Consider the following 27,964-nt stretch of genomic DNA (forward strand, 5'->3'; position numbering starts at 1 on the left):
AGACCCCATATTACCTCTTCGTCAAATTCGGAAGTGTGAAGAAGCGAGGAATAATGCCTTCGAAATCCCACCTACCCCGCACACAACCCTCTCTCCACCTCCCCGTATCACCATCCAAAACGCCCCACGCAACCAACTCTCCCTGCGATCTGAACTTCCCCAGCATCTCCTTAGCAATTCGATCATTCTCCCGCATCATAATACTTCGGCAAATCCCCATATCTTCCCTCCACGCATCTTTGTTTTGTGTCCATCGGACGACGATTATATTGTTCTTCCAGAACACGTCCTTCGCTTCCACGTAAATCTGCCGACACGTTCGTAAAATGGTGAAGGATATGCTCTCGGAAGATGTTCGTTGGAAGGGTGTGTGGTGACTGTACGTAAATTGCGGATTGGCGGGCATGGGATCTGTTGGTGAGTGGCCTGTATTGATGGGTCGCACGTAGCCGGTCGGGGAAATGAGGATCCAGGAGTAGATCTCGTCGCGAATTTCGCGGGGGAGGGTGAGTAAATGGTGTGCTACAGACATCTTAAGAGGATCGTTGTCTCTTGTGATATCGTGCAATTTTACAAAGAAGAGCTATTAGATTGGGATAAATGGATGCTCCGTTGGCTTTGGTTGGCGCGGGCAAGATCGGGTCGAACTAGGCAGGAGTGATGGTAGAGTCCGCTCATCACCTAGGTAAGGTAGGTAGATAAAAGCAAAATGTTTTGCAGTGCCTATTTTACGTAAGGCAATTAAAGACCATTGGGCCATATTTCGCATGCAACTTCCAGATGCAAGTCGCAGGAACTCCGTCCATAGATTGGTATTTCTTGGCAATGTCGCTTAAAGAAAGGCGATTGTCAACAAAGTCAGCAAACGGCACGATTACAATGTCATAAGCAAGAGGACACAACACAGCTTGTATTTTCAGAAGGAACTAGCACCCTGTCCAAGACTGTCATCATAGTACTGTATTGCTTACCAGATGCTGGCTTTTGAATTAGCATCGGATATACGTTAGGGATTGTGTGATTATATTACATCGTTTCCAATGATTTAATCCAGTCGCTTCACACTACCTAGGTAGTAAAGAGTATCACAATCAGACACTCTGCTCTCCAATCCAACATTCTATCTCATCGTACCATCAACTTCCACTTCTAAATTATGCGGAAATCTGTATCCTATTCGTGATGAAGAGCAGTGTTCTCGCTCTCCTTTGGATTGGGAACAAACAACCAGCTAATTGAAGTTGCAACCAGCAGCGCGCACAAGATAGGCTGCATCACTGAAACCTCAAGCTTTGAGGCGATGGCACCAGTAATAATAGGGAAGAAGCAGGCTCCCAATTGAGCAAATACAAACACAAAGGATAGCCCCGTGGAGTAAATTCGCGGAGCAAATAGCTTAGAGCCAACCGAAACTCCCTAATTGCGTGTCAGTGCCTCCATAGACTATCTTCATCGGGGCAATAAAATGTAAGAGAAGACCTACAGTAGCAAAGTAAGGCCCCATGAGAAAACCCAGAAGACTGATCGAGATAGATGCTGCAATTATGTTGGGTACTCTGTTCGCTGTCAGATAGTTTCTGAGCAGCGGATGAGATATTCTTACTGCCAAAACAACACGTGAAGGCCGATAGATAGCACGCTGTAGATGAAGATCATTCTCCGAACCCCGAATCTGTGGGTAGGCTCAGCTAAGAAGATTCTTCCCAGTAGCGAGCCTCCGTTAAAGCCGACCGAAACATAACCCATTGTGGATATATCCCCCTTACGAATTTCGACCAGGTATTCCACGACCCAGCTACTGGCAGTAAGTGTTGCACCAATGGAGAAGAAGAAGAAGATGCTCAGAAGCCAGACACTCCGAGTCTTTAGCGTCTCCAAAATGAGAGTGGAGGCGGTAGCATTTGCTGTGGGGTCGGCTGGAGCATGAATGTCGAGGTTGGTGGCAGCCTCTGCGTCCATTGAAGCTGAGGCAGTCTGAGAAGATTGTTTTGCTTTAAACCCAACGCTTTCCCGAAAAGCGTAAAACACAAGGACCACATTGATGACACCGAGTATAAGAGGCAAAGTATAAAATAGATACCAGCGCGAAGGTTTTCCAGCTGAGGACACGGCAGTGGCTACGAAAGGGCCACAGAAGCATCCGGCCATATACATAGAATGAATAAACGCGAGCCACCTGTGCGCCCCTCCCTTCATGGTAGTCACGAATGTGTTGCCATGGGTGTCTTGGTACGCTTGGCCCAGACTGACGAGCCAGAACGTGACTGCATATAGTTCGAACGGTGGTCTCCAGAAACGCAAAGCATGCGCAATTAGTTGGAGGACTGCGCCAAGCATGAGCATAGCACCGAGGTCAAACTTCTGAGAGAGATGGGTATTTGTCAGAGCCGTGAGGAACCAGCCCATGAAATTGGCTCCGTATCTGTTTTATTGCAGCGTTAAGTGGCTTTCTTTTCAATGCATTCATGAGCCACTGGATCAATACGTACACTGATGAAACGATTGCCGTATTGATTCCATAATCTCGAATTATGTAGGGAACTAAAGCCCCAGTGCTGCCATCGTTGACGCCGGCGACAAAGAATGAGAAACCCGCGCTCATAAGCTTCAAGTATGGCACCTGACTTTGCATTGCGTTCGAGCCTGCTGCTTTCAATTAATGCCCCGAAGGCTCCTTACTTTTCGTTCGGCAATTGATTTGGTGATCGTCGAGCTGATACGCCTCAGAAATACCTGGTTCAAGCTGCGTCATTGTGGTCATGGTGAGGCGAGGATACAATAGGTCGAAAGCAACGCTGGATGACAGATCGATATCTAATGTTTCAGTCGATAAAAAATGGATGGGTGGGATGATCTAGAGATCATGTAAAATCTTACAACCAAGATGTCATTCTGAAATCAATAGAATTAATGCCAACGATGATGGAGTCGTCATAAGTTTTTATTGATAAGTAGTCAAGTCCCCCCACCTACGGAGAAATGCCGGGGAAACAGCCCTAGACAAATCTCTTGGAAAACAGTGGAGGGCAGCTGAGCTCCCCAGCTTCGGCTCGTTGGGCCGTCACGGCTAAAGGTCGGGTGTCAAGTAACTGTGGGCGTTGACGACCCTCTCTTTCATCTGCTAGTTGTCAAAGCTTGAAGGAATAAAAAATAAAGCAATGAATTTCATTAGAATCTTGTGGAACTAAAGCATCGCATATGTCAGAGTAGTTTGACAGAGTAGTTTGACAGAGTAGTTTGTCAAAGTAGTTAACACGATACGAACCATGATTGTTCCCAATCTCAAAGTTCACTTATCTAAGAAAAGCAAAAATCTGACAAGTTTCATCTCTCAAGATTTGCTATTGAACAGGCATCAGGAAATCATATCTTTTTTGCACAACTTGATTTACTTTGACCTCTAGCTAGATTGCATCGCTATAGCACATTAAAAACCTGTTACCAAGTTTAAAAAAGCGGCAATGTTCAAGTACGTCGAACCCATATCGAATGTACGGTGGACTCGTTTAGTGAAAGATGGTGGGGTTCTTGAGAAGGGACTCCCAGGATCAGTATCTAGTGTAATGATCAAAAGTTCGTAATTTGGAATTTCAGACAGGTGTAGATCTCCAATATGCAACTGAAGAGCTGAAAGCCAAGGGGCACATTTCATGGTCATCTTTCTTGTATGAGAAGCCTGGTTCCTGTCAATGGGACGATAATGGTATGCACGCCAGCGTAGACGACGACGAAGTCGTGACTTGTCTTCTTTAGTTTTCTATGAGTAAGAATAATTTATGGGATAAGGTACAAGAGACAAGACCTCAAACAACAACTTCGACTAATCAGCGCTTCGACCTCTGTTTTTGCGACACTTGAGGTGACGACACTCTGAATTATTAAAGCATGATGTCTTTCAGCCCATAGCTACCTTTCCTTGCTGTAACATCTGTTCTTCCTCTACACCATTTCTCATCCATAATCTACCATTGACCCAAAGCTCGCCACCAAACGCATCATGGAGTTCCGTCATCATCTTAGGCCCCTCCACGATGCCAACACTCTTCCACCATGCCAGCGTAGGAACATCCATCTTTGTGCACTCAAAATCAATATCAAACACCATCTTTCTCTGTACATTTGCCAGAACCCCATCAGGACCTCCAAGATTGCGCAACGCTGCGAGCGTGTAAGAAGACACCATGTCATCATCGGTCAGCTGGGAACGTCGCAAGTAGAGCTGCTCGCACATATTCCAACCATCTTCCCTACCAACAGAAACATTTCTCAAAATGACACTCCTCAACACGCCATCGGGCCGCTGTGCACAATTTTCTACAATAGAAAGCGCGCCGAGGTTCTTCATGGCATTATCCCGGCACAACCAAAATGCACACAATTCTATATGACGAAGAAAAAATCCTTGTGCCCAACATTCAAACTTGCACATCCGCTTAATAGCTCGGTCCGAGTCATCATTGAGAGCAGGGCGATTGAACTGGAAAGTGACGATGTTTTCTTTCCAGATCATTTCATTGGCCTCGGCTTTGAGCTGTTTACAGGTCTTCAGGATTGCGAGGCCGATCGTGCGTGCGGTTTTGTATGATTTAGGTTTGTCCGGGTTGTGAGGGCGGACTTTGAGCGTGTTGCCCTGGGTGGACTTCTTCGAAGTTGATGCGTAAAGCGTGATGTGGCCGGTCGGGGAGCAAAGTAGGTAGTGGAGGATCATGGTACGGATCTCCAGTGGGAGAGTTAAGAGGTGGACGACCATGGCGAATTTCTGTTCGCATTATGATCGATAGATGAAGGAACTGTTATTCTGCGATGTAGTATTCGGAGCTGCCTGATGGTGGTGGGACCTGGAAGCTGACGTAAGGTTACACAAGCGAGAAGGCTGTGTGGCTGTATATCATTCGAAGATAGAGTTGAAGGAGGAATTAGAAATATTTGAAGGTCCCAGTAATGCCTCAAATGTAAATAAGAGCTTCTAAACGATGGTCACTGGTGCTTTTCTTCCATTGACCACCTGGTGATATGGCGCTCTACACCTCCTACCAAAGATCACCACTTCAAATTTTGGATGCTTCACAGCAGAGCTTCTTGAAAACACAACTTCAAGCTCTCTTCTCAGAATAAGAGCTGTCCTGGATCATACAACAACTCGGCCAATTTCACGTTTCATCTCAAAAACGGTACAATGGTGGGCGAAGAAACGGGTGATACCTCGATACGCTTGAAAATAAAGAGCTCTTGAGGTGCTATCATATGCCTGGTACAGCTGTGGCCGTTACACAATCCTCCATAGGTAAGGTAAGGCAACCTTGGAAGGTTTGCCTCTCATCACGTGCAATCAAAGCTCGTGACTTGGAATTGTCGATATTAGGTTGGATGTGCCCTCAGGACGTACAATGGCGAGGAGCAAAAAACTGCAAATCGTGATTTTCTATGAAATGGAAGAGTGGAATGTCGAAAACAGGAATTCTCGATATGGCATATCATACGGTCACATGACGATCGCCTGAATGAAGATATCTTGTAGTCCTCTCATCTTCTAGGCTTGTAACACCGCTACAAAACACAACATTCTCTTATACTTCTGGTTTTAGCTTAATAAGTAGTTTTTACTGCTGTAACAACTCGAATATTTCAGCCTCACATGTGAGGAGCAGGAGAGACTTCGCCACTTTATTTTGCAGCTGACCTCATCCACATTGACCCTTTCACTGCTGCCTTAACGATCAAAACTTACACAGATCCATCCGATACCACAATAATATATCGTGTACTACACTTGTTCGATTTTGAAAGTGTTGTCAACGAGTACTGCCAAAAAGATGCCCTCAATTTCTGCACGAGACAAAGTTCTGGCTCTTCCAGAGCTGACCGCTGCCATTGTCATTCAGTTGCCTATAAACGATATTCTGATCAACGCACAACGAGTGAGCAGTAAATGGAAAGCTGCTGTGGACTCGTTGCCTGTACAACAAGTTCTCTTCTTTGCGCCTCTGCCCTCAGATCGTGGGCTCAAACCACAATTCAACCCCCTGCTTGCAGAAAAGTTCCCGGCCTGGTTCAAGCCTACAGAGCGCAAAGGCAGTCACCGTGGAAGCCGTGGATGGAAATTCGAAGAACTTGAATGGGGGTCTACTAAGGAGAAATGTGCAGCTTATGTGCGGAAAGATGCTAGTTGGCGCCGAATGCTTCCTGTGCAACCGCCAGCAACCATCTTTGAGGTTCGACAGGCTTCGCATTACCAGATGGGGAGTTATTTGAAAGTTGGACATATCACCGTTGAGGATGGCGTAAGGATGGGCACCGTCTACGATTGGGCTCAGAAGACTGTTACGACGCCAATCTCGGACTTTCAGATGAAATGGCACATGGCCCACCCAAACGACGATGCGAAACTTTCTTTTGGAATGTCAGCAGATGAAATGGACACAGCCGAAGAGTTTGACAGACGAGCGCAGGGAGGCGGTTCCCCTAAAGTGACGATGTACACAAGCTATACAATGCAGTGTTGTGTTGATATGGACCCTGATGTTGGTTCAGAGTTCGTTAGTGGAGGTTATGAAGACTTGAAGCTCTCGTGGGAGGAAGAAAGAGTTGCCTGATGGTATGGTAAAGTCAATAGACATGAGTTGTCACTCGTAATTCTTAATTTTAAAGAGAAAATGCAACCGAATTTCGCTGCCCGCTTTACCCACTAAGAGGTGTGAGGAGGCACACCACCTGGAACTGATAGCACACTGTTTCTTCTTCTTCTTCTTCTTCTTCTTCTTCTTCTTCTTCTTCTTCTTCTTCTTCCTAAGTATTATCAACTCAAGCTGTGTCTGTTTCAGTTTCTCACTTTCTGCTTTGACTTGCTTGATCAATTCGAGACGTACAAAGGTCAGCCCAAACTTCTACTGCCAGTCACTAGTACCAACATGTTATGGGATAAACCAAAAGAGATTTAGCTTTGTTCTATGTCAAATGATAGACGTTCAAAAATAATTGCGCCAGCTTATCGAAAAGTTCGCGGGCCAAGAATTAATTTGTCAATACTGGGGAGCATATAAGCGAGGCTTGAAGGACTCATGCTACTCAAGAGGACATTTTTGCAATGACTAGTAGTTCTATGCAAAAGAGATTAAATTTGAAGAAGTTCTATTTTCGTTATTTCCTTCAGAAGTCTTCTACAGTCTCGGATAGAGTGGTTCAAATATCTAGCCAAGGAGATGGCTTGATGCCTGAGAAGCGAGGCTTAAGTCAGCGTTTACGCTAAGAAATAAATTATGGACCTTCAGGAGCTTCAACATTTGAAGCTTCATCAAGATACCCAACACACGTTCACGCCGTCTTCTCCGTTCTCACCGGTGAAGTTCAATCCATAGTCGAACACGGCATAGCTTTCGGCTCATCGAGGACATCCCGCGGCTCAATTGACGCTCAGCGTCACCCGCGCAACCATGCCTCTCTTCAAATCATCGCATCCCTCTCTCACCCACCTTCGGAGCTTCACCTGCACCGCGCGAACACTTGCAAATCGCTCCAATAAACGACTTGAAGGCGAGCACAGCGTCGTGCCTCCCTACCCATACGGGCCCTCTCTTTTTTACAAACAATCCAACAATGGTCTCTACGGTACGCAGAAGATCCGGTTCGGGAACATCGTGTCAGAAAAGAACGAGATCAAGACTCGACGATATTGGAGACCTAATGTACACTTCAAGAGGCTGTGGAGTGATGCCCTGCAGGACTATATCAGGTTGAGGATCACGACGAGGGTATTGAGGACGGTGGATAAGGTTGGAGGTCTGGATGAGTACTTGCTCGGGGAGAAGGCCGGAAGGCTGAAGGAACTGGGTATTGGTGGGTGGAAGTTGAGGTGGAGGATTATGCAGACGGATAGGGTCAAGGAGAGGTTCAGACGGCAGAGGGAACTACTTGGTCTGCCGCCCAAGGAGGACGACCTGGTTACTTCGGACGGACAAGCAGCTACACCACAACAGGTTGCGCAGGAGATGGAGGCTTTTGATGCGGACCTGAAGAAGGGTCAGGAAGTTGAGGTGGGAGAGAATATGGAGGCTGGTGAAGCCGAGCCTGGGTTTATGCATGAGCAGCCTCCGAAACAAGAGAAGGTCGTGCTATAAGGATGGAGCTTGTACGATCAGAAACTGTATGAACATGTATATTCAGGGCGGTTGGCTTTTACTCGATTTACCCTGAGGCCGTTGCATGTTCATGCACATCCCATCGCCAAGCGGCACAGGTCGTTGTCTTATCGTGTGGCCTGCAGGGCTGCCTTCAAGCGAGTGATCTCACCTTGCTGCAGCCAATCTGTTCATTCTGTTAATATGTCTGTTGGCTGAAGAAGTTGCTGCATGTAGCCATTCATGCGATGAGTGGCTCGGCTGTCCAGTTGTCAAACCAACATTCGCCCGTAATCGCATGACCGTACTCTGCTTGAAATAAAGCTGGTTTATATCCGATGCCCTTTCTTCCCCTCAGCTTTACCAATTGTCGATGTCAGTTAACATGGTTTGTGAAAAATGTCAAGTTGTTTTGAATGTCAACATTCTCTTGAGCACGCATCCAAACCACAAGTCCAACGATAGGCGCGAGAACCCTGTCCAGCATCATGACAGCCTTGCATCATTGTCCAAGTCGGCAAAACACGGTTGCGTTCTGTGCCAGCTCGCAATAGGCCTTTTCAAGCGTCGTTGCCCATCATACCGACGTTTTCCATGCGGCGAAGATGTGCCGATTTACTGCACGATGCTGCGGGACGATTTACTGTCATTCAGATACGAGACTGACTTGCAAGGCTGGTCTAATGACGCAGACGGGATAAAGTTGTATACAACAAAAGGTTCTGGCCTTATTTAAGTATCCAGTTCCGGCTGGAGCATCAGGCTGACTTGCCTCTAGATGATCCGATCAACAAGCTGCTACCAGGCACATTTGTAAGTCGCCCGCTTGCAAAAGACACCAAATCCGAACAATGCTTTGAGCTGGCAAAATACTGGATGAAGACGTGTCTAGAGAGCCACGGGTCAATATGTGCCGGCACACAGTCCACATTACCGGCACGGGTTGTCGATGTTGGAAACAATAATTCACCAACCGTCTCTCTTCACGTTTCGACCGGTGAGCTTGGAGAATGGTTGACCCTAAGCCATTGCTGGGGCAATGCCCGGATTCGGCTTACAACGACAGCCAACCTTATGTCCCGAACTGGTAGCTTTGCCTACTCACGGCTTCCCAAGTCTTTCCGAGATGCTATTTTTATTACCCGAAAGCTCGGCTATCGATATATCTGGATCGACTGCCTTTGCATCGTCCAAGATTGTGATGAAGATTGGCAGAGAGAGTCGGTCAAAATGGCAGAGATATACGCAAATTCTGTCCTCACTTTAAGTGCCGATGCTGCGACTGATCCCCACAAAGGTATCTTCAAAAGTGCCAACAAAATCCCGCCTCGACTATATGGCCATGGCCGCAAGGAGAATTTGGTGAGATTGCCAGTGTTCAGTCCTCCCACTACGGCTAGCTCGAGCATCTTCGCAAGCCCTCATAACTGGAGACTTTCTCGCGAGGGACTCTGCTACCTGCAGCGAAGGGTCTGGCATTCCAGGAGGCAGCTTTATCCCGACGACGCCTACGCTACACATTAAGTGGTATTCGGTGGAGTTGCTGTACGGTGCACGATAGGTGTTGCGAGGTGGAACCGTCATTAATCCATGATGTGGAAAGAGATCCAGGATACATGACGTCAATTTATACCATACCTGTTAAGCGCCTTGAAGCAAGGTGGACCTACGGGTCACTACCTCTACATGGAGACATGGTTATCGCTTGGTGGTACAGACAGGTCAATGAATACGCAACTCGCGAATTAACGCATTTTACGGACCGCTTTCCTGCTCTTTCCGGCCTTGCGAAAGAATACTCTGATCGTACAGGCTACCATTATACGGCGGGGATTTGGCTGGAAGACTTCCGTCGTGGTTTATTATGGAAAAGCATTGGAGGGAGAACCGACGCAAGGTACTCACCATCTTGGAGCTGGGCAACGGCAATAGATGTTCCAGCTTGCAGCAGACACGACTTGTACGTTTTCGGTCCTTCTCCTTGGAGCCATATTGCTTCAAACGAAGTCCAGCTCGTCCATAAATCTGTGAAGAACGTTGGAGGCAACCCTTTTGGCCAAGTCATTCTGCCAGCCAAGTTGTCACTACGAGGGATATGCAGGCAAATGAAGGATCTCCTCTCCACGTATGGCTTCTGGTTTCGTGCTGGTATGTATGTGCGCCGTCCTGTGCCGAAGATTAAGCCTGAGAATTTTGAAAAGCCAGGCCCTGATGCTATCGTGCTTTGGATGGATTCGGAAGAGTTCGAGCATAGAATATTCTGCCTCGAAGAGGAAATCTTCGTATTGCAAGTTGCCCGTTTCAAGATACAACGTGACCTCATCGGAATTCCCCACTGGCACCCGAGAAAATCTTCATATAGTGGGGATGTAAGCTTCGGACTTGTACTGGAGCCAACTTTGAACGAAAGAACTACATACCGCCGGATTGGTATCGTTGAGATGCCAATAGATGGAAGCGAGGAGCTCGGCTGGGAAATGAAGACTGTCACCATTGTCTGAGGGATGATAATCCCTGAGAGCGTAGTCGGGGCGGTTACAACACACTGTAATTGCTGACCTTGGATGCAGTTTGGGCATAGGCTTTAGCAGTGGTCAAATGGTAGCCACATTCATGGGACAGAGCCTAGACTTGTGATTATCTTGATAAATGCGGCCTTGGGATATGTGTCGTCTGGTTAGACTTTGGAGAACATTATCTGTATTACTTTGAACTCGGCTCTCCTGATGTGTTTTTCTCAATATGTCTTTTGCAATACTCGTCCTAACCAGGTATGGCGTGCATGATGAAATACTGTGGGGACGGCACTGTAGCAGTGCTGAAGATGTACAGATCTAGCCGTTATGGATTGTTTCAACTATTTTCGATCTCCTCTCCGTTACTCGGGCTTTCAGGAGCAAGACTCTTTCAGGCACCCGTGCGAGACTTCAAATTGATTGAACAACTATTTACTCTGTTCTCCGCTCATGCTCAGATATGGCGAATTCTAAATCCCGAATGTATTGTGCTTTCCTGGCATCAATCCTGTTTCTCCACCGCTTTACTCACATGACTACTCAAAACTTTCGCCAACTTCGCAAAGTTTGTAGCCCCATAGGTGCTATTTGTGTGACTCAGGCGTGGGTATGATTCACGCGCACTCGTTGGCAGTGTACGATCCCAGCAAAAGATTCAATGCCGTAATATGCATTTCAAGGATGATTCCATGAATTGTTTGACATCTGGAAGCCACGTACTCTGTGAATTATCTTCTCAACCTCCCAGCCAATTTTTCAAGCTTTCTCGGATCTATTCTCCACCTCCTCAATTGCTCTTCCTTCAAGTATGCAGGATATGCCCTCAAATTATCCGCCAACATCTCCAGCCTTCCAAGTGGAATATCTAGATTGACAAAATGGCCATCCGAAACCGCATTCTCAATCGCCAGCGCCATATCTTGCCACGCCCAACCCGCTCCATGCTCACCCCACATCTCATTGCAGTGACCTGACCAGCACTGCCAAAGTCTCAAGAACGCATGGCACATTGCTTGTAACATAAACCCCAGTGCAGCACGGAGGCTGTAATATCTATTCTCACCTCTCTGCTTGTATATCTTGATCTCGTAAATCTGGCCTTGCGTTCCACTTTGGACATTCAGCACTCCTCGTTTCGAGAACCTGCCACGAGGTCCACCTACTTCCGCAAGCTTGGAGTCGCATTTTAGGAGACACCGTTTGCTGCCTCCGAGGCTACCGAAGAAAAATAGCTCATCAAAAAACTGGAAATAAGCCGCGAGTACTGCTTGGTCTGATATGTTCGTGAGTTCGGGTCGCAGATCAAATATTTTCTCACTGTAGAAACGATGGAACGCTAGCTTTTGAAGGCGGGCGAGCTCTGCGCCTCGATGCTTTGAAAATAAAATTACTTTCTCGGCAAGGTAGGTTGGATAGTGGCGGCCTGGAGTGTAGACATCGGCCAGTCCGGCATGAAGATTGTGGTCGCGGACTCTTCTGTGTCGTTGATGCTTGTTCATTTGGCAGTGGTGGAGAAATTGCGAAGTTCAACTTTTGGAAGGCTGTGGGAGAAAATACTGCACGTCAGAGGTATCCCATAGTTTACCAATTATATGTGCGAATCTAGGAAAAGCAGGTTACTCAACTGTGGTGATGATTGGGAAGTTTAAGGAGTTGGATCTCATGATCGAGGGTTGTGGGAGTCAGGATGAATACCTGATATTGTTATTCTATGGCCACCACCACAAAGGCTTGAAGTCTATAGCAGCAACTGAAGGAAGTAAAATCTTGACATTCAGACCGGGACATCGGAATGTAAAAGCCGCATTCGGCGGACGATTGAAGACCGAACACATCCCTGTCAATGTATTCTTTGTTCAAGTGTCCCGTGGTAGATCCAAGTCATCTCAGGCTGTTAGTGAATGGAATGGATGTGCTTTATTCATCGTGTATGCAAACCACATTGATCTCTCCGATCCGGCTGAAAACCAATTTCCGAAGAATTGGATTGAATACTGCCGTGTTCGCAACATTCTCGGCATGCGCAGCAGCATTTTCAATTTCTGGACCAAGGAGGCTGGTTCAGTTCTTGGCTCACTGTACGGTCTCGATTTGAGGCAGTGGACTCAATTTTAAGGTCTAAGGAGTACATCAGTCGGCATCAAAAGTGCTGAATGTCGAGGCTAGGCCAAGAGCGGGGTAGTGAAGCCAAACTCAAGCGAAAATCGGGGAAAGGGGTTCAGGGGCTCTTTCGCTTAAGCGTCTTAGTATTGACTTACGAATCAGTTGGAAAGACGAACAAACAAGAGCGACGCGGTCCAACTGAAGCTTTAGGCAGAATATGTTCGGCTGTCAATGCATTAGACAATGCCAAGTTTCGGAAATGGAGCATATCGGTGAATTGCAGCGCGTGAACAGGCTTTGCTTAGTTTTACCTTGAAGGAGGAAACAGGTTCCGCCTCACCGTGGGAGGGGCGCTTTCCTGAAATAACGTCCTCGCAACTCTCAGGAAATTCTTATCACTGTCAATTGATAGTTGCAGAGGTTTTGTAACAGTTGGATGATTGTTATTCTAGGAAAATGCCCTTCTGATGGTGGGGCAGAACCTGCTTTCTACTTTACGGTATCTATGATCTGCAACAGCCAAGCCTCGGAGTAGAAGACATCAGGTCTCGTGGCAATACAAAAGATCAGATTAAAGTCTTGTAGCACGTGTTGACCTGATTGGTACCTGGGTACTTTATATGACCGAGCGCTGCTTACATAATCAGAAGGGGCAACTCAATATTCCTCGGAGCACAAGGGCAGTTTGACTCACACTATTTAATAGTTCGAGCGAAGACAATCACTCTCTTGCATTGAATATGATGCAACTTAGCAGAATAAGTATAACTGAGTGGGGAAGTCTAGATGCTATAGCAATATGGTTCAGGTGAAACTCGAACACTGTTTGTTCGCTAGTAAATAACTTCTCGCTTAGCGAATTGTGGGGGTGGGTCAAACAAAGAAAAATTGGATCAGCAATCGCGGTTAGCATCTTCTCCCTGACAATAGCAGAAAAGAGATACACTGCGTCGATATATTTCTCATCGCAATGGACATTCAAGATGTCTCTCACGACGCGCAGTATGCGCACATTCTTCTCGGCCAGAAAGCAAGACTGGAAGCAGCTAGAGCGAGGAAGGGAGAGAGACCCACTGACCGCTCTTCCCGAAATGCGCTGGCAAGGGATCATATGATACAATATCAGCAGTTCATGGCACTCAGGAAGTCAGGATCGAAGGATGTCCAAATGCGGGCATCTATAGTGGGTGACCCGTATCTGCCTTCCACTGCGCCAGTGAAAAACTTGAAGAAGACGATGATCGACAAGCTGACACTGGAAAATCATCATCGTGGCTATTACTTGCTCCTACGATTGTTTGTTACCCCTGTCAGGTTGACGGGAATTATATCACTGGCCGAAGATGAGGCTGGCGATGCGCTCACCTTCTCGCTGTACCAACAGGAGAACGAAGATGTACGACCAGCCGCAGATATCCTAGAGAAAGATAGTGTCTTGTTGTTGAAAGAGCCTTATTTCAAATGTGTTGGCGACGGTGGATATGGACTTCGAGTTGATCATCCTACAGATATCGTATGGCTCTCCAATGATGATCCACTCGTTCCATCGGCGTGGAAAACAACCAAAATTGAAAGTGCCAAGAACGGAGCCGAATGGAAGCAAAAGGGCAATGATGAAGTAAAGGAAGGAAAATTTAGAGAGGCAGTCAACAGGTGCGTCTTAATTGTTCTCAGATTGGGCCTCTTTCTAATCAACTCGACAGCTATACAGCGGCACTGGACGCGTCAACAACGTCTACCGAGGCCGAAATAATTCACAACAACCGAGCGCTTGCATACTTGAGACTCAAGCAATTCGATGCAGCACTTCAAGACGCAAACTTTATCGTTGATCACGCTGCTAGGTCTGAAAAGGCGCTCTATCGTGGCGCTCTTGCACTTTATAACCTCTCTCGCTACCAAGAAGCTCTCGAACTCCTCCAAATATTGCTGAACAAATACCCCGCTAGCCAGTCGGGTGCATTTGAGCTTGCTCGGATCAAAGCTCGACTTAGGGAGCAGAATACAGGGCTGTACAATTTCAAGAAGATGTATAAAGCTGCCAAATTACGACCACCTCTCATCGATTGCGCAACATACATCGGTGCTGTTGAGGTCCGGGAAACTCCAGGTAAAGGTCGTGGTTTGTTCACGACTCAAGGCATCAATGCTGGAGATCTCTTGATGTGCGAGAAAGCCTTCTCCTATGCTCATGCAGAGAATTCAAGCAATTCGGATGTGCCTACAGCAGATATTGGAATCTTGGTCAATCTGGGAACAAATCGTTTGACGATGGGTACTCACGTGTCTCAACTTACCGAGATTTACCAGAAGCTCGCCAACAATTCATCTATGGCCTCGGAATTCTTGGATCTATATAGTGATTCGTATAAGCGTGCTACCGAAGTAAAAGTCGATGGAGCTCCAGTTGTTGACAGGTATGGCGCTTTTCTACAATTTTGGTTGAGACCAGATTGCTGACAAGCGTAGTTTTCTCATCGAGCGAATTGTCTCATTAAATGTCTTTGGAAGCACTGTCACCTCCAAGGATACATTGCAAACATCCTCCCAAGACAGTATCTTTGGAGCTTCAGGGCTTTGGATCAAAGCAGCCTATATCAATCACACCTGCATGAAAAATTGCGCACGCACTTTTATCGGCGATATGATGATTGTACGTGCAACCAAAGATATGCCAGCAGATACGGAGCTCGGCTGGTGCTACGCGGATCCCATGAACCGGGAAAAAATGCAGAAATCTTTATCAGACAGCTGGGGATTCAAGTGTAATTGTGCTCTCTGTCGAGACGATGCCAAGACGCCAACGAAGGTGAAGGCCAAGAGAAAGGAGATTCTGGCATCACTTGCAACGAGCGATCCTCGTGATGCTGCAGTAAAGCTTGAGAACACCTATATATCTCCCGTAAAGGACATACCAAGATTTGAGCTATTCCAACTATACTCAGCCATGGCACAGCATTTCATCAAAAACAACGGCAGTGGTAATCAGCTCAATGCTAGTATCTATGCTCTCAAAGCACTCGAAGCTCTTGGTTTCGTCACTGTCGGAGTCGACATGAAAACATCAAAGTCACTGAGATCAAAAACTGGACTAGTTGTAAAGCAATGGGGTTATGCAGCCGAAGAACTCACATCGTGTTGGGAAATACTCTGGTCTGTTTGGCGAGTCACTTCGCCCGATTTAGCCGAGAAGGCCAAGGCTTATTGGAAACTTGCGTATATGATGGTACGAGCTGGTGAGAGCGAAACCTTTGACTCTTTCTATTCATTGGAAAAGTCGGAGGAGAGTGCGAGTGATAAGTTGATCGACGGACTTCGGGCAATGAAACTTAAGAGCACGTGAAATGCTAGACGTACGGCTCAAAGCTCAGTACAGGTCAATAAGTAATGACCTGCTTGCACTACGCCGAGATAAAATTTACAAGAGTAAGAACTTTCACACTTCCCATAGATGTTATTTGCGTGTCCTGTAGCTGTCTGATCGTCATTACTGTACATACTAGATGGACTGCCGGCTGAAGGGAATGAACAGCGATTCAAGTATTCGAGAGACTTGCGTAAAAGGAATGGAAAGACTATCAGTCCCGCATTTCAATAGCCTCCCCACCTCCCGTAACTCACGTCGGGATACACAGCCATTGTTCTACTATATACTGGCTCTTCATTATAGCGTGGTGTTGGCGAGCGACCCCTCTCATATCCAACAGGTCTTCGTCGCAGTCGTTCTTCCAGCCACCAGTCTGGAGGCGGAGGAGTTGGAGAGACTGGGCGTGGTGGTGGTGGTGTTCGCTTCTGTCGTTTCCGAGGTTGGAGTGCTTCTTGTGGTGGGTGGACGTATGATGGGGCAGGTCTCTTGGACTTTCTCTTGGGTGAGAAGAGTAGAATTGACAAGAAGGATTTCTGTTTGGGGGCGGCAGGCGAGTGGCTTATGTCCAAGATGTCTCTTTTCTCCCCTTGGTAGATCTTAGAAGAGGTTCTCTTCTTCGAACGAGGGGTTTGGTGATCCCTGTTCAAATAGCCGTCTTGCCTGCGATCAGAAGTTAAAGGTGAGGCGGGCGACCTGTGTGATGGAGGTATGCACTCGTGACATTTGCATGCTTCCGAATCCAAACCATCCATCAGACACTCCTTCGGCATCAGAGACTCCTTGATTACATTTTGAACCCGAAGGGTCTTTTCGTCTAGCAATCCCCTCTCACTAAGCTCTTTGATATAAGCTATGATGAGGTTCTTATGGGCACGAACTAAACTGCGCTTGAATCCGTCAGCTTCTAGGTGTTTGATAAAGCTGTGCGATAATTTCCAGTCGTCCTGAGAAATCGCTCGAAACGATTCGTCTTTCGTCTCTTCTCGAGAGAGTGCATTCTGCTTGGCTAACAGCAAATTTATCGATGGTCTCAACCTTTTTGCTTCTCCACGCAGACGACTCAACTCTTTCTCAACCCTCCCTTGTGAACCTAACGAGAGCAGATTGAGTGTCAACGTGATCACTGTGGTGTAAGTTGACAGCTTCAATTGACTATCCGAGATTTCCTTGACCCCGGCTGTCCCAAACTGGATACGCTGCGAAACACTTCCACTTCCAATTTTCAGCCTGTTGTATCCTCTAAGCACTGATTTGATGCGCCTGAGATGAGCTCGGCAACTGGCAATGTAGGTTTCAAAGTCCTTTCGACGTCCCCCTTTGTGTTTGTTGATCATAGACTCTGGATCGGTAACTTCTGACCGCAGGAGCTCCAACGTTAGATGCAAGCTCAAAATTTCCTCCGTGAACTCATCATCCTCTCCATATGCCTTTTTTGCCGCTTTGAGTGTTGACCGGGCTAGCTTTATCACCATATTAATATTCGAAATTTTTACTCCACACGACATTTTGGGCCATAGAATACCGATCAACTGTATTTAGATTGAGGGCTGTATGTTTGAGTAGAAAGTTGGCTCGAGACGGCCTTGAGATACGAGAATGAGGTGAAAAGCGAATTCGTAGGGGAACACATCTACAATAGCGGTAAGTCCAATTTTACACACGAATTACGAGAGAAATTGACTTCAAGGCTGATGAATACTTGAGGCTTCCTCTTCTATCCTCAGACGAATGATGGCCAGCCGTTCGCCTCACTTCTCACAACATGCCTCTGCATGCAGACCAAGCGATCCAATGAAGATTAGCGAGCCTATACCCCACATGTAGATGGGTCGGCGAACGCCCGGTTGACGAGGACTATAGGATTTTTCAAAATGGTTGATTGATATTCGTGCAAATTAAATTTGAGTATTATTGCACTAATGCGAGGTGTGTTGTTGCACATTGATGCAGCAAGAAAGATGCGTGGTGTGAATTTGGATTGGGAGTGCCATGTGGTCCGCCCGACAGACTCTAGGGAAATTTCAAAGTGGTTTTGGACTGCTATGTATGAAAGTACTTTATGTAAGAAACTAACATAATGAATGACCAATCGAATTTCTTTCTACTTTCAAGGATTCAATTGAACCTCAGACGCTCGCACTGCCCATTACTGTGACTCTACATGACCTGTTGCCCTCGGTTGAACCATCAGCCCACGAATATCACTCCCAACAGAAGCCAAAGCAGGAGCCCAAGCGGGAGTAACACTTGCTGCCAGCTGTGTCGTCGTGGATGCCACTATCTGCTGCGAAGGCGCCGTCACCGTAGCTTGTACAACAATCGCTGTCTCTATTCCCAAAGCCCGCATCTCGTCTTTACAATCAGCAGCACGACATCGTAGGATCCCCAACTTCTCCTGCAGCTCCGTATCCGTGAGACGTCGAGTACGGTTGCCGTCGTTATAAACCCACGCATCAGGATTCAGATTATGCGAAGCATCGTCCCGCTTCTCATATCCAGCTCGCGAGGCATGCCCCGCCGCAGCAGCTGAATCTAGAACATCTTGCGGAATCAATCCGCCATAGTTCTTCTTGCCGTATCTTGCTTCAGCTGGGTGACCTAGGTAATATGGATCGTTCGTAAGTAGCGCAAAGCCCGGATCTTCTACAAGATTTTCCGGCCAGCAAGGGTTGTCATGTAGTCCGGCAACGCCGTCCGGATCTCTTACAGCCGCGTCGAATTCAATGACCACTTTACTGCGAGTTGTTCGTGCAGTATAGTGGTAGACTTTACGCTTCAACCCACCAACGACCCGATCGCTGACGTATCTTGCATTCAATCTATCTTCAGGCAGCTTGCCACTGGCGTCAAATTGACAGAATCGCAATCCAAATATGGAGCCTGCACCTGCGTTTTGTGACCCAGGATTGAAGCGAATGTACTGCTGTGGAACGAGACTACCTTGGTTAAAGGCAGCTGGTGGAAACTCGTCTGCTTCGCAATCGGCATCTTTTGATCGCATCCAGCCCTTTCTCCTGGGAGGACTGATATTAGTATTTTCCTTCCCCGAGAGTACAGTTTCGAAGTTCTTACCATTCTTCATTATGGTCTTCATACCATCGATCTCTCCACGGGCGACCCGGCTTTGCTCTACTCGCAATAGGACAAGTTAAGGTTTTCAAACCAGGCTGGTAGTTGATCACCGAACTGTAACTAGATATCACAATATTGGTCAGCTTCTTCTCCCAAACTAACCACGGAGGCTTTAGAAGCGACAGATGTTAGGTTTCGATTGTAGTAAGGAAAGAAGTAGACTTTGATAATACGGGAACTTACTGCAGGCATGCTTGTATCCAAGGTTTGACACCTCCGGGTTGGACACCATTGCCATGGCAGGTCGATGTAATCGCAGCTGGATAAAGCGTCGTTGAGTCGATACTCTCATATAAGTCAGGGCCATTACGTTGCGGTCTACCACAATTATCCCCATCAGCTCGTTTGCACTGGGCAGAGCTCGTTGGCATCGGACTATGGTTGGATGATGGCGGCCTTGTCGAAACCGGTTCTTTCTTCTTGTCCAGGGTGAGGGTCTGCTTCTTGCCGAAAACCTTGAACTCTGCTTTTCCTGCTTTTTCGATTTCCTTGGTGCAAAGAGTGATCAGTGCTGGAGTTGCAGCAATCTCCGCAGCACTTGCTATCCAGCCTGGGAAAATATAAGTCGCTTATTTCATGGAAGAATGGAGTCACAAAACTTACCAACGAAGGGGATAAGATCTTCAATGAGTTCCAGGGGCGCAAGAAGTGCGGGAACTGCAATTCGACAAAAGGCTTTGGCGGCAATATCCAGTGCCAACTGCTCCGCCGCTGACTCAGCCGCGTCTTTTGCAGCATCGGCAGCTTTTTGCAAAAGATCCGATTTAGTCGGAGGTGCTTTGAAACCGCTACAACAGTACGATTGTAAGCCACCGTTACATGTTTGGTCACTCTTGCCATGATTGTTCGTATCAGTGACGAGCTCAGATTCGCCTGGCACAGCTATGTCAGCCCCAGTTCAAGATGACGAAAAATAGCAACGTACCGTCCGCACACCCTGAGATACATGATAGCCCAACACCACGATATCCGCGCCATTGACATGTGCCAGTCGTGGTCCCGTCGTTACAACACAGAGTTCGGTACTGTCCCTTAGAACAGCGGCCTCTATGAGATCTTTAGCGTAACACTTTATTGGGAAGGAATATAGGTGATAAGTTGGTGCCACTCACTCTGTAGACAACTGTCCAGGCTGTCCATTCATCTGGGTAACCTTATTTGTGCCTTTCTTGCATGATTTATTGCAGTCGGTAGTGTAGCACGACAACTTAGCTGCCTGGTCCGCGGACGCCTGCTTGGCACTATCTTGTTGACTCGAAGTAACACCAGCGGCTAAGTTGTTCCCGGATGAAGATTGTTCTTTCTGATCGATGGCCCATACCATCATCCCGCCAAGACACCGTTTGTTGGCAAAATCCTACAGCTTGTAAGCGAAGATCCTGTTCTGTTCCGGTACACTTGCCTTCTTTTGTGCAAAAGTATCATCGTCATCGTATGACACCCACTGGTTGCTGGCCCAAGTTATCCATTTAACCCCCGCAGTCTTATCCCAGACGGGCTTGAGATTGTTTTTGGTAATGATATCTGATATCTCTTGGAGATCGAGAATACCAGCAGTTCCAGAACAAGGCCCAGCATTGGCTCCACCGGAGAATTGGCAGACTCCATTTGGTGTGTTACAGGACGAATCCTTCAATGTGAAAGAGCGTCCGTACTACTCTTACCTTAGTACTTAGGTCATAAGCATGCAGGCATTTAATTCTTACCCATCCTTGCCCAAGCACGACTTTGGAAGCAGCCACACCTGCTCGCCACAGGAGTCCGAGTCCCAAATCGATTTCTGACAAGTTGGTATGAGGCGCAATATATGGTCCGAGGAACTGCGAATCAGCGTCCCACGTTCCGTGAAGGTCATAAGACATGAGATTGTACCTCGAAGTTGTCAGCGAAAGCATGTCTGGAGCGGGTGGAGCAAGCAAACCAGTCCACATATTCTTGCATTGCATTGACGTCGAAATGCTGCAAGTACCAAAAGCTGGTTGGCAAAGTGACAGTCAATCCTTTGGAGCCAAAACTTTGCTTCATCTCCTTCACAAGTAGCACGAAGTTCGCAGTATCTGCTGGTACACCACCACGATCATCTGCACCGGGATATTCCTGGAAAGTGTATCAGTTATGGTTAATGCTGCAAACACGTCTTAAGATATAATCACCCAATCAAGATCCACGCCATCGAACCCATAAGTATTCATGAAGGACAAGGCGCCGTCGATGAACTTCTTACGGTTCCCAGCTGTACTAGCCATAACAGAGAAAGACTGTCTTGTCGGTCCAGGATCCGTAAACGACCAGCCACCAATGGAAATCCACGTCTGCAAACCGCTGTACTTATCCTTCAATGCAGTGAAGCGATGATAAAGTGTAGCCGAGTTGGAATCCATAGGCGCAACTTGAAACGTTGCTGGATCGAAAAAGGCGAAAGCAAAATTCACGTGCGTGAAGCCAGCAAGATTAAGGTCCTCCGGAGGCACCTCGTTGACATTAGAACGAGTACAGTAAAGTTGACTTCTTGAGCAAGGGACCTACACTTTGACACTTTCTAGTAGAGGACCAGGACTCATAGTACCCTACAGTACGCTTAGACACACCTGAGCTTGAACAAGAGGGCTGTGGAGCGTTGCCACAAGATCCAAAGCCCGCTTGACAACCGGTGTTGCAAAAATCAGAGGTGCTTCCACAGAATCTGCAACGAGTATTAGCACTTGCGTTCTGATTTCAAAGTGACACCTCTTGCTGGTTTATAACCCATGCTTACCCAAATTTAGAACAGCAGACGTTCAGAGGACAGTTTTGCTTTCCGGGAGTACCGAATTGCCCGCACGCAGCTTTCGCATCACAGTTGAATAGACATCCTGTGCCGCACTCGGCTGGGGAGTACCCGCACAGCCCATTACTCCCACAACAAGCTCCATTCGGACATGGTGTTGTTGGATTGCATGTCCCGATGGGAAGAGCACGAGGGAGTAAAGAGAAATTCGGATTGGTAGAGAGAGACTCGATGGGAGATGCTCTGGCCACAAAACAGAGTACTGCTCCCAGCAGGAAGTGTTTGGTAGATAGGACGACCATTTTGTCATACAAAAGACCGGCACAATGAGAGGATGCCGCTTTGAATGAATGATCACTTCGAACGATGGGGTCAAGTAGGATGTTATTCTAAGCTTCCATGTCGATATTTCCGGATACCATTCCGTCTTTCGTCTCGGCTTTAAGAACCATGATGTGTATTCCTGGTAAGTAATCTCGGGCTCTTTCGAAAAGGCTATCACATCGTAAAGAGAGAACGACTTGGGGGTGGGCAGACCCTGAAATGGATGCGTCCATCGTCGTGTAGGCTGCGAATCAGATGATATGATTAGCCTCAGAAAACAGAACGATGTTCTCACTGCAGGATATTGCTTTTGATAATCAGACTCATCCGTCTGAAGTATTTGATGACCTTCTTAATCTGGCTATCTTACCCTGTCAGGGGCGTCCTGAGCCGCACCCTCCTGACCACCGTGTGATTAGTGTAGTCCACCCTCGCATAAAAGGAGAGTCGATTGGGCTGATCCGGATGCTTACCTGCAGGTCATGTCAGATCCGTCCGCTGCAGAAATCAGGGGTGGCATTGCTTGACGTTGCTTGACAATGCTTGTCACCGGTAAGCTTACCTAGGTACGCTGCATTATCAAAGGGGAAGGTGGGAGGTCACGCTCCGGCCCGCAACCTTGTTTAGACAAGCATTTGGGTGAGCTTATATTGTTTCGCTCCACACCATAAGAAAACAGAGCGGCACAGCTACCAGAAACGTATATGATAATCGAACGAGATTGGCACGAGACTGACGCCACAGGTACACAGATATGTTCCGAGTGATCCGGTTGATACACCATGTATCACTCCATATTAGCTTTCTCAAAACTTAGGCGTCTTCGGGTGTAGACTCAAAGCTGGATAGGGGGGGTCAGTAATGACAAACTCAACAAGGGCTATCATATCCCTTTTACATGTCTTCACGTATGCCCACGACATTATTCTGTACTTTGCCATTCTGCCATTCTTCTGCTTCATTATTGATGAAATATGATTGCAGTACAGCTTCCCACCATGCTTTGGCTTGCGACTTTGGTATCAGTCGCCATGGCTCAAACCTCGTTTAACATGTTTCCAGTGATTGGTGCTGCAGGTCTTGCTGCGAATATAGGATGGACGAGAGATTGTGTTGTTGCTATGTAAGTTTTGCCTTAGGAGTAATTGCACGAACGCTCATGGTATCTAGGAACGCGACCTTGAATTGTGACCCGACCCTCTATCGTATGGCAGGTCAAATCGACATGTACTATTGGTCTCAAGACAACTTGACAGCTTTGTGCACAGATAGTTGTGTCTCAGACAGTAGCATTTGGGTTGGAAATGTAGGAGATGCTTGTGGAGGCCAAACGTACAACGTGGGAGGCAAGCTTGCACCGGTGGACACAGTCGCCCTTCGTTATGTAGAAGGGATCACAATGGCATGCTTGAAGGCTAAGTATGTACCCTCAACCTACTCGGTAATCGATGTTTGAGTTGTCTGACACGCAGATCAGTAATTTACCCTTCAATTATACCAGCAATTCAACCAGCAACGATCAAAGTTTGACTGGAGACTTTCTCGGAGATCCAAACACAGGAGTCCAAACAAACGCCACGACAGGCAACCCACTTTATGAGTATGTCATATGCAAAGGGAGCACTTCTTGAATTTGCCCTTCCCTTCGTCTCATCAAGTGGCATTGACCTGAGAAGTTTCGCTGATACGTTTAACAGTCCACACGATGTTGCACCATCTAGTAACGACACTTTACCGGTCCTCAATATTACCGATCCGGCCTATTATGATCAAGGACCCGCATGGTGCTACCTCGAATCGCAAAATTGGATCGGAGTAGATGTCGATGAGCCAGATTGTACCGCCAATCCATCAAACGTATTCTGCACAGATCCTTCTGCCATGACCAGAATGGTATATCAGTTCTTGCCATCCAGTGTGACACATGCTAATAGTCACATCTAGGCCAACTTGTACTACGATACAACCGTAGGTCATTCTATTCACTGCATTTGATTTGCCGAGTTCTAATCTCTTCAATAGCTTTGTAGCCCCTGTTTCCTGACAGTCATGTGGTATCGCCTCAATTCGCTTTTCCTCCCAGACACGGACTACTCGGACTATTTGATCGCGCAATATCAAGACATCCAAGATATCTGCCAGGTAAAGATGCCAGAAACCATAATCCGCGCACTACCGAACTACCCCTTAGCCCCGAACACAACCTATCTCCCACCAGGAACAGACCCAGCCAACAATTCAAGCGCTCCCAACTCAAACTCGGGAACATGTTCTGGCCAGACTTTGGCAGCTAGTAGCGCTGGTTGTACCAGCTTGTCACAGACATACGGTGTTACAACTGGAGATCTACAGGCAGCTACCGGGTCGGATACTTGCGTAGTATCAAATGCTACATGCGTGCCCAGGCCATGTACTCTCAAGCAAGTCGTCGCTGGCGATAGTTGCAAGAGCCTGTCAACCGCCTATACCACCAGCGCCCTTAACGTGTCAACATCTTTATTCCTCTCCTGGAATCCGAATATTATAGGGCTATGCGACAGCCTAACAGCCGGGCAGTATATCTGCTCCTCGTAAGTCCAATCTTGTGCCTTAAATCCAAAAAAAAAAAAGAACTTTCCTGACCATCTCAGCCCACCAGGAGGCGCCTACACCCTGCTGCCGCCGATCAATGGCACCAACGCAGACTCAGCTGGCCAAGTTCGGGGTGGTCAAGGGCCTGTCGGAGTTGTCCCGACCACGAATTCCACTGCCGCAGCACCAACTCAAGCAGGTATATCGCCCAACTGCACAAAGTTCGCGTATGCAAGCACGGGCGACACTTGCTTTGGATTTACGCAATCGTTCGGTATCACCCTTGCTGATTTCACCAAATGTACGTTCCCTATATTTTTTACTCTCTTTATCACATTGATTATCTATATAAGAGTTCGATCTAAGAGAGCAACCCTCCAATGCTAACATAACGGTAGGGAATCCCGCATTAGGCTATCCAGATGGCCATAATTGCACCACCCAATTCTGGGCCCAGTTCGTATACTCCTCTCCTTCTTCTTTTACAAACACAATAGAACATGTAATCTAATCTGAAAAACAAAACAGGTACGATTACTGCGTCCAAGTCTCCGGAGGCAGCAGTTCCAGCAGCACAACCTCAAAGCCACCTACCTCAACCAGCACTCTCCCCTACCCAACCCAAAGCGGCATCATCTCCACATGCAACAAATTCAACAACGCCGTAACTGGCGACACCTGCAGCGCCTTCGCCACATCAAACAAAATCACCACCGCACAGCTCTACCTCTGGAACCCCGTCCTCGGACCCAACGGTGAAAATTGCGCAACAAAGTTCCAAGCCAACGTAGACTACTGCGTCGGTGTATCATCCTCATCACCCACCACAACCACATCTCGCCCACCTGCCACCACCACCTCGACGAAAACATCGCTCCCGTACCCCACCCAGAGCGGCATAATCGCAACCTGTAATAAATTCAAAAACGCAGTCACTGGCGACTTCTGCTCCCAATTCGCGACCAACAACGGCATCACCACCGCTCAACTCTACGCCTGGAACCCGGTCCTAGGTCCCAATGGAGAGAACTGCGCAACGCAGTTCCAAGCCAATGTCGATTATTGCGTGGGTGTGAGTTCGTCTGCAGCAACTAGTACGACGAAGACAAGCTCGGTGATTCCGACGCAGAGTGGGATCGCGAAGAATTGTAATAAGATTGTGGTGGCGAAGAGTGGTGATTTTTGTTTCGCGTTTGCGCAGAACAATGGTATGTTTCCCTTTACTTTTCGTCTCTGAGTGTCCCTCCACTGACGAATATGTATAGCTATTACGACTGCGCAGTTATATGCTTGGTAATACTTCTTCTTCCTTGTCCCTTCTTCTACTTCCAGAATTCTTCTGCACTTTGACTTGTTGAATTCCATGTGTTTACTCATATATCCTTGAATGCTAATGTTTGTCTGTAGGAACCCGGTATTGGGCCCCAACGGAGAGAATTGTTCGACGCAGTTTCAGCTTGGCGAGGGCTATTGCGTTTCTGTGTCTTCATAGGAGGTATAATTCTGGGTACGGTAGTAAGCTTCAATATATATTATGTATCACAGGGCCTTGAGAATGCTTAGTTTAGAGCGTATCTGGGCCAAAGGACTTTTGATTGACTATGCTGTCTACTGCATTGACTCATCGCCATTGAACCGCACCACTCCAAATACAACTTCATTATTTGACCGTGCGGCTGTTTGAAATGAAAGATCGACTCTGCCGCAATCCCGTTCGATCTCAATCCGAATCAAACATTCCCGGAGGGTCAGGAAACATTTCGTCCATTTTCTGCCTATCTTCTGCATTTTTCTTGCTCTCTTGATCCAACAATGCCGCTCGGCATGCCTCCTTGTCGAAACGATCTGGCCAACCGTAGTTCAGATACGTGTTGTAAACATGCTAAAATATCCCGTCAGCACTTCCATGACTTTTGAGACCCGGAATTCAAAACTCCAAAATTGAGACGTACCGCTGCATGCTTCCTCTGCTCAACATCCACCTCATCTTCTCCCTCTCGCGGCCGATACTCCCACGTGCTGAAACCTTCACTCCTCAAAAGCTCCTCCTCCTCCGCCGCAAAAACCGCACGACTGACAAACCTCCCCCCAGTCGGCTCCCCACTCGGATTAGGCACCAACATCCACACGAGCTTCTTAAATCTCTCCGTCCAGGCGTCAAAGAACTCCTTCACAGGAACCTTCTCATACATCTTCCACTGCTCCTCAAACGGAACAGCGTCATACTCTTCATACGGCACTTGGAGTTGCGATCCTGAACTCATGTGAGTGATGATCCCCTCGTTGGTATCGAGGATCAAGGCGATGCCTTCGCGGTCAATGGACCGGCTGAGGTAGACGCAGTGGTCTGGGAGGGGGTAGATGTCTTCTGCGAAGGAGCCGCCGGTGCGTTGACCTTGGGATGAGGAGGAGTAGTTGATGGCTAGGGTTTCATAATTGATGAGAATTCTTTCCGAGATGCTCTCCGATTGCAGGTACGGGAGGTGGCGGAGTAGAGAGATGACAGTTGCGTTTTTGGAGGGGGTGGGTTCTGAGATGGTGGGCCAGCCGGTAGGGGGTGGGGTGATGAGGGTGGTTGAGGGCAGGTAAGGGTGCAGGATGATTTGTTGGTAGAGTTTGAGGATTGCGGAGATGGTTTCGTCTTGTGAGTACATTTTGATGGTGGTGGGGTGTTGTGATGGAAATCGAGGGGAAGAGGGAAAGTGTTGTTTACATATATACTTGGCAGGGCTTAGTCAGCCAAACAGCCTGTCACCCCACCTACATCATCGTGCCTACATCCATGCCAGAACGTCTCACTTTGTTTACGGATCAAAGCTTTTGAGTACCAGCGAGGAATAGCCATCATGATCGATCATCTGTTTTTCAATGTTATCAATGTATGGTCTCATTTGAGCAACCCAAGCCTCCTCCCACCTCCAATCAGTTGCCAACATGCCACGCAGAACCCTCTCGCTTAAATTCTGAGCTGATTCTGTTAGAAATATGGGGATTGTAGGCGTAGACTCAGTACTGTAGGCCGTACTACTGAGTACGCTACCCCTTTATATAAGAGATTCTCTCTCTCTAT

General features: G+C 47.4%; 14 protein-coding genes across 15 annotated transcripts; 7 read left to right on the top strand and 7 right to left on the bottom strand.

The window, feature by feature from the left end:
- Positions 1–10: 10 nt before the first annotated feature.
- ONS95_007276 (uncharacterized protein) lies at positions 11–669 on the bottom strand (the record flags this gene model as incomplete). Its single annotated transcript, XM_058500775.1, has 1 exon — positions 11–669. The coding sequence occupies exon 1, from the start codon at positions 530–532 to the stop codon at positions 11–13; it is 522 nt and encodes a 173-aa protein (XP_058349592.1). The 5' UTR covers positions 533–669.
- A 246-nt stretch (positions 670–915) lies between these two features.
- Positions 916–2,986, bottom strand: ONS95_007277 (uncharacterized protein). Of its 2 annotated transcripts, XM_058500777.1 has the most exons (4): positions 2,490–2,986; positions 1,604–2,422; positions 1,484–1,556; positions 916–1,416 (listed from the first exon to the last, which is right to left on the bottom strand). In XM_058500777.1, the coding sequence occupies exons 1-4, from the start codon at positions 2,630–2,632 to the stop codon at positions 1,174–1,176; spliced, it is 1,278 nt and encodes a 425-aa protein (XP_058349594.1). In that variant the 5' UTR covers positions 2,633–2,986; the 3' UTR covers positions 916–1,173. The 2 variants fall into 2 exon arrangements, with proteins under 2 accessions (XP_058349594.1, XP_058349593.1); XM_058500776.1 differs by having other exon boundaries at positions 916–1,556.
- Positions 2,987–3,895: 909 nt separating this feature from the next.
- ONS95_007278 (uncharacterized protein) lies at positions 3,896–4,750 on the bottom strand (the record flags this gene model as incomplete). Its single annotated transcript, XM_058500778.1, has 1 exon — positions 3,896–4,750. One exon carries the CDS (start codon positions 4,748–4,750, stop codon positions 3,896–3,898), a length of 855 nt encoding a protein of 284 aa, XP_058349595.1.
- Positions 4,751–5,813: 1,063 nt separating this feature from the next.
- ONS95_007279 (uncharacterized protein) lies at positions 5,814–6,593 on the top strand (the record flags this gene model as incomplete). The annotated part of the gene is made up of 1 exon (XM_058500779.1): positions 5,814–6,593. The coding sequence occupies one exon, from the start codon at positions 5,814–5,816 to the stop codon at positions 6,591–6,593; it is 780 nt and encodes a 259-aa protein (XP_058349596.1).
- Positions 6,594–7,430: 837 nt separating this feature from the next.
- Positions 7,431–8,114, top strand: MRPL24 (39S ribosomal protein L24, mitochondrial; the record flags this gene model as incomplete). Its single annotated transcript, XM_058500780.1, has 1 exon — positions 7,431–8,114. One exon carries the CDS (start codon positions 7,431–7,433, stop codon positions 8,112–8,114), a length of 684 nt encoding a protein of 227 aa, XP_058349597.1.
- Positions 8,115–8,739: 625 nt separating this feature from the next.
- Positions 8,740–9,638, top strand: ONS95_007281 (uncharacterized protein; the record flags this gene model as incomplete). Its single annotated transcript, XM_058500781.1, has 2 exons — positions 8,740–8,833; positions 8,893–9,638. The coding sequence occupies 2 exons, from the start codon at positions 8,740–8,742 to the stop codon at positions 9,636–9,638; spliced, it is 840 nt and encodes a 279-aa protein (XP_058349598.1).
- Positions 9,639–9,808: 170 nt separating this feature from the next.
- Positions 9,809–10,615, top strand: ONS95_007282 (uncharacterized protein; the record flags this gene model as incomplete). The annotated part of the gene is made up of 1 exon (XM_058500782.1): positions 9,809–10,615. The coding sequence occupies one exon, from the start codon at positions 9,809–9,811 to the stop codon at positions 10,613–10,615; it is 807 nt and encodes a 268-aa protein (XP_058349599.1).
- Positions 10,616–11,307: 692 nt separating this feature from the next.
- On the bottom strand, positions 11,308–12,368 carry ONS95_007283 (uncharacterized protein). The gene is made up of 2 exons (XM_058500783.1): positions 12,326–12,368; positions 11,308–12,232 (listed from the first exon to the last, which is right to left on the bottom strand). The coding sequence occupies exon 2, from the start codon at positions 12,127–12,129 to the stop codon at positions 11,359–11,361; it is 771 nt and encodes a 256-aa protein (XP_058349600.1). The 5' UTR covers positions 12,130–12,232; positions 12,326–12,368; the 3' UTR covers positions 11,308–11,358.
- ONS95_007284 (uncharacterized protein) lies at positions 12,263–12,745 on the top strand (the record flags this gene model as incomplete). The annotated part of the gene is made up of 1 exon (XM_058500784.1): positions 12,263–12,745. One exon carries the CDS (start codon positions 12,263–12,265, stop codon positions 12,743–12,745), a length of 483 nt encoding a protein of 160 aa, XP_058349601.1.
- Positions 12,746–13,599: 854 nt separating this feature from the next.
- Positions 13,600–17,721, top strand: ONS95_007285 (uncharacterized protein). The gene is made up of 3 exons (XM_058500785.1): positions 13,600–14,386; positions 14,437–15,150; positions 15,203–17,721. Exons 1-3 carry the CDS (start codon positions 13,704–13,706, stop codon positions 16,074–16,076), a joined length of 2,271 nt encoding a protein of 756 aa, XP_058349602.1. The 5' UTR covers positions 13,600–13,703; the 3' UTR covers positions 16,077–17,721.
- Positions 16,325–17,721, bottom strand: ONS95_007286 (uncharacterized protein; the record flags this gene model as incomplete). The annotated part of the gene is made up of 1 exon (XM_058500786.1): positions 16,325–17,721. The coding sequence occupies exon 1, from the start codon at positions 17,603–17,605 to the stop codon at positions 16,325–16,327; it is 1,281 nt and encodes a 426-aa protein (XP_058349603.1). The 5' UTR covers positions 17,606–17,721.
- Positions 17,722–18,100: 379 nt separating this feature from the next.
- On the bottom strand, positions 18,101–22,966 carry ONS95_007287 (uncharacterized protein). The gene is made up of 13 exons (XM_058500787.1): positions 22,797–22,966; positions 21,988–22,567; positions 21,759–21,915; positions 21,386–21,703; positions 21,154–21,329; positions 20,939–21,104; positions 20,635–20,886; positions 20,345–20,589; positions 20,158–20,279; positions 19,836–20,105; positions 19,416–19,782; positions 19,173–19,292; positions 18,101–19,114 (listed from the first exon to the last, which is right to left on the bottom strand). Exons 2-13 carry the CDS (start codon positions 22,299–22,301, stop codon positions 18,247–18,249), a joined length of 3,375 nt encoding a protein of 1,124 aa, XP_058349604.1. The 5' UTR covers positions 22,302–22,567; positions 22,797–22,966; the 3' UTR covers positions 18,101–18,246.
- Positions 22,945–27,571, top strand: ONS95_007288 (uncharacterized protein). Its single transcript, XM_058500788.1, has 11 exons — positions 22,945–23,446; positions 23,494–23,742; positions 23,801–23,923; positions 24,021–24,216; positions 24,268–24,291; positions 24,346–24,893; positions 24,954–25,195; positions 25,293–25,350; positions 25,423–26,102; positions 26,160–26,187; positions 26,302–27,571. Exons 1-11 carry the CDS (start codon positions 23,298–23,300, stop codon positions 26,384–26,386), a joined length of 2,382 nt encoding a protein of 793 aa, XP_058349605.1. The 5' UTR covers positions 22,945–23,297; the 3' UTR covers positions 26,387–27,571.
- On the bottom strand, positions 26,585–27,893 carry ONS95_007289 (uncharacterized protein). Its single transcript, XM_058500789.1, has 2 exons — positions 26,847–27,893; positions 26,585–26,776 (listed from the first exon to the last, which is right to left on the bottom strand). The coding sequence occupies exons 1-2, from the start codon at positions 27,546–27,548 to the stop codon at positions 26,615–26,617; spliced, it is 864 nt and encodes a 287-aa protein (XP_058349606.1). The 5' UTR covers positions 27,549–27,893; the 3' UTR covers positions 26,585–26,614.
- Positions 27,894–27,964: the final 71 nt, after the last annotated feature.

This window comes from Cadophora gregata (genome assembly GCF_030347475.1).
Source record: "Cadophora gregata isolate MNR1 chromosome Unknown scaffold_19, whole genome shotgun sequence".
Classification (NCBI taxonomy): Eukaryota; Fungi; Ascomycota; class Leotiomycetes; order Helotiales; family Ploettnerulaceae; genus Cadophora; species Cadophora gregata.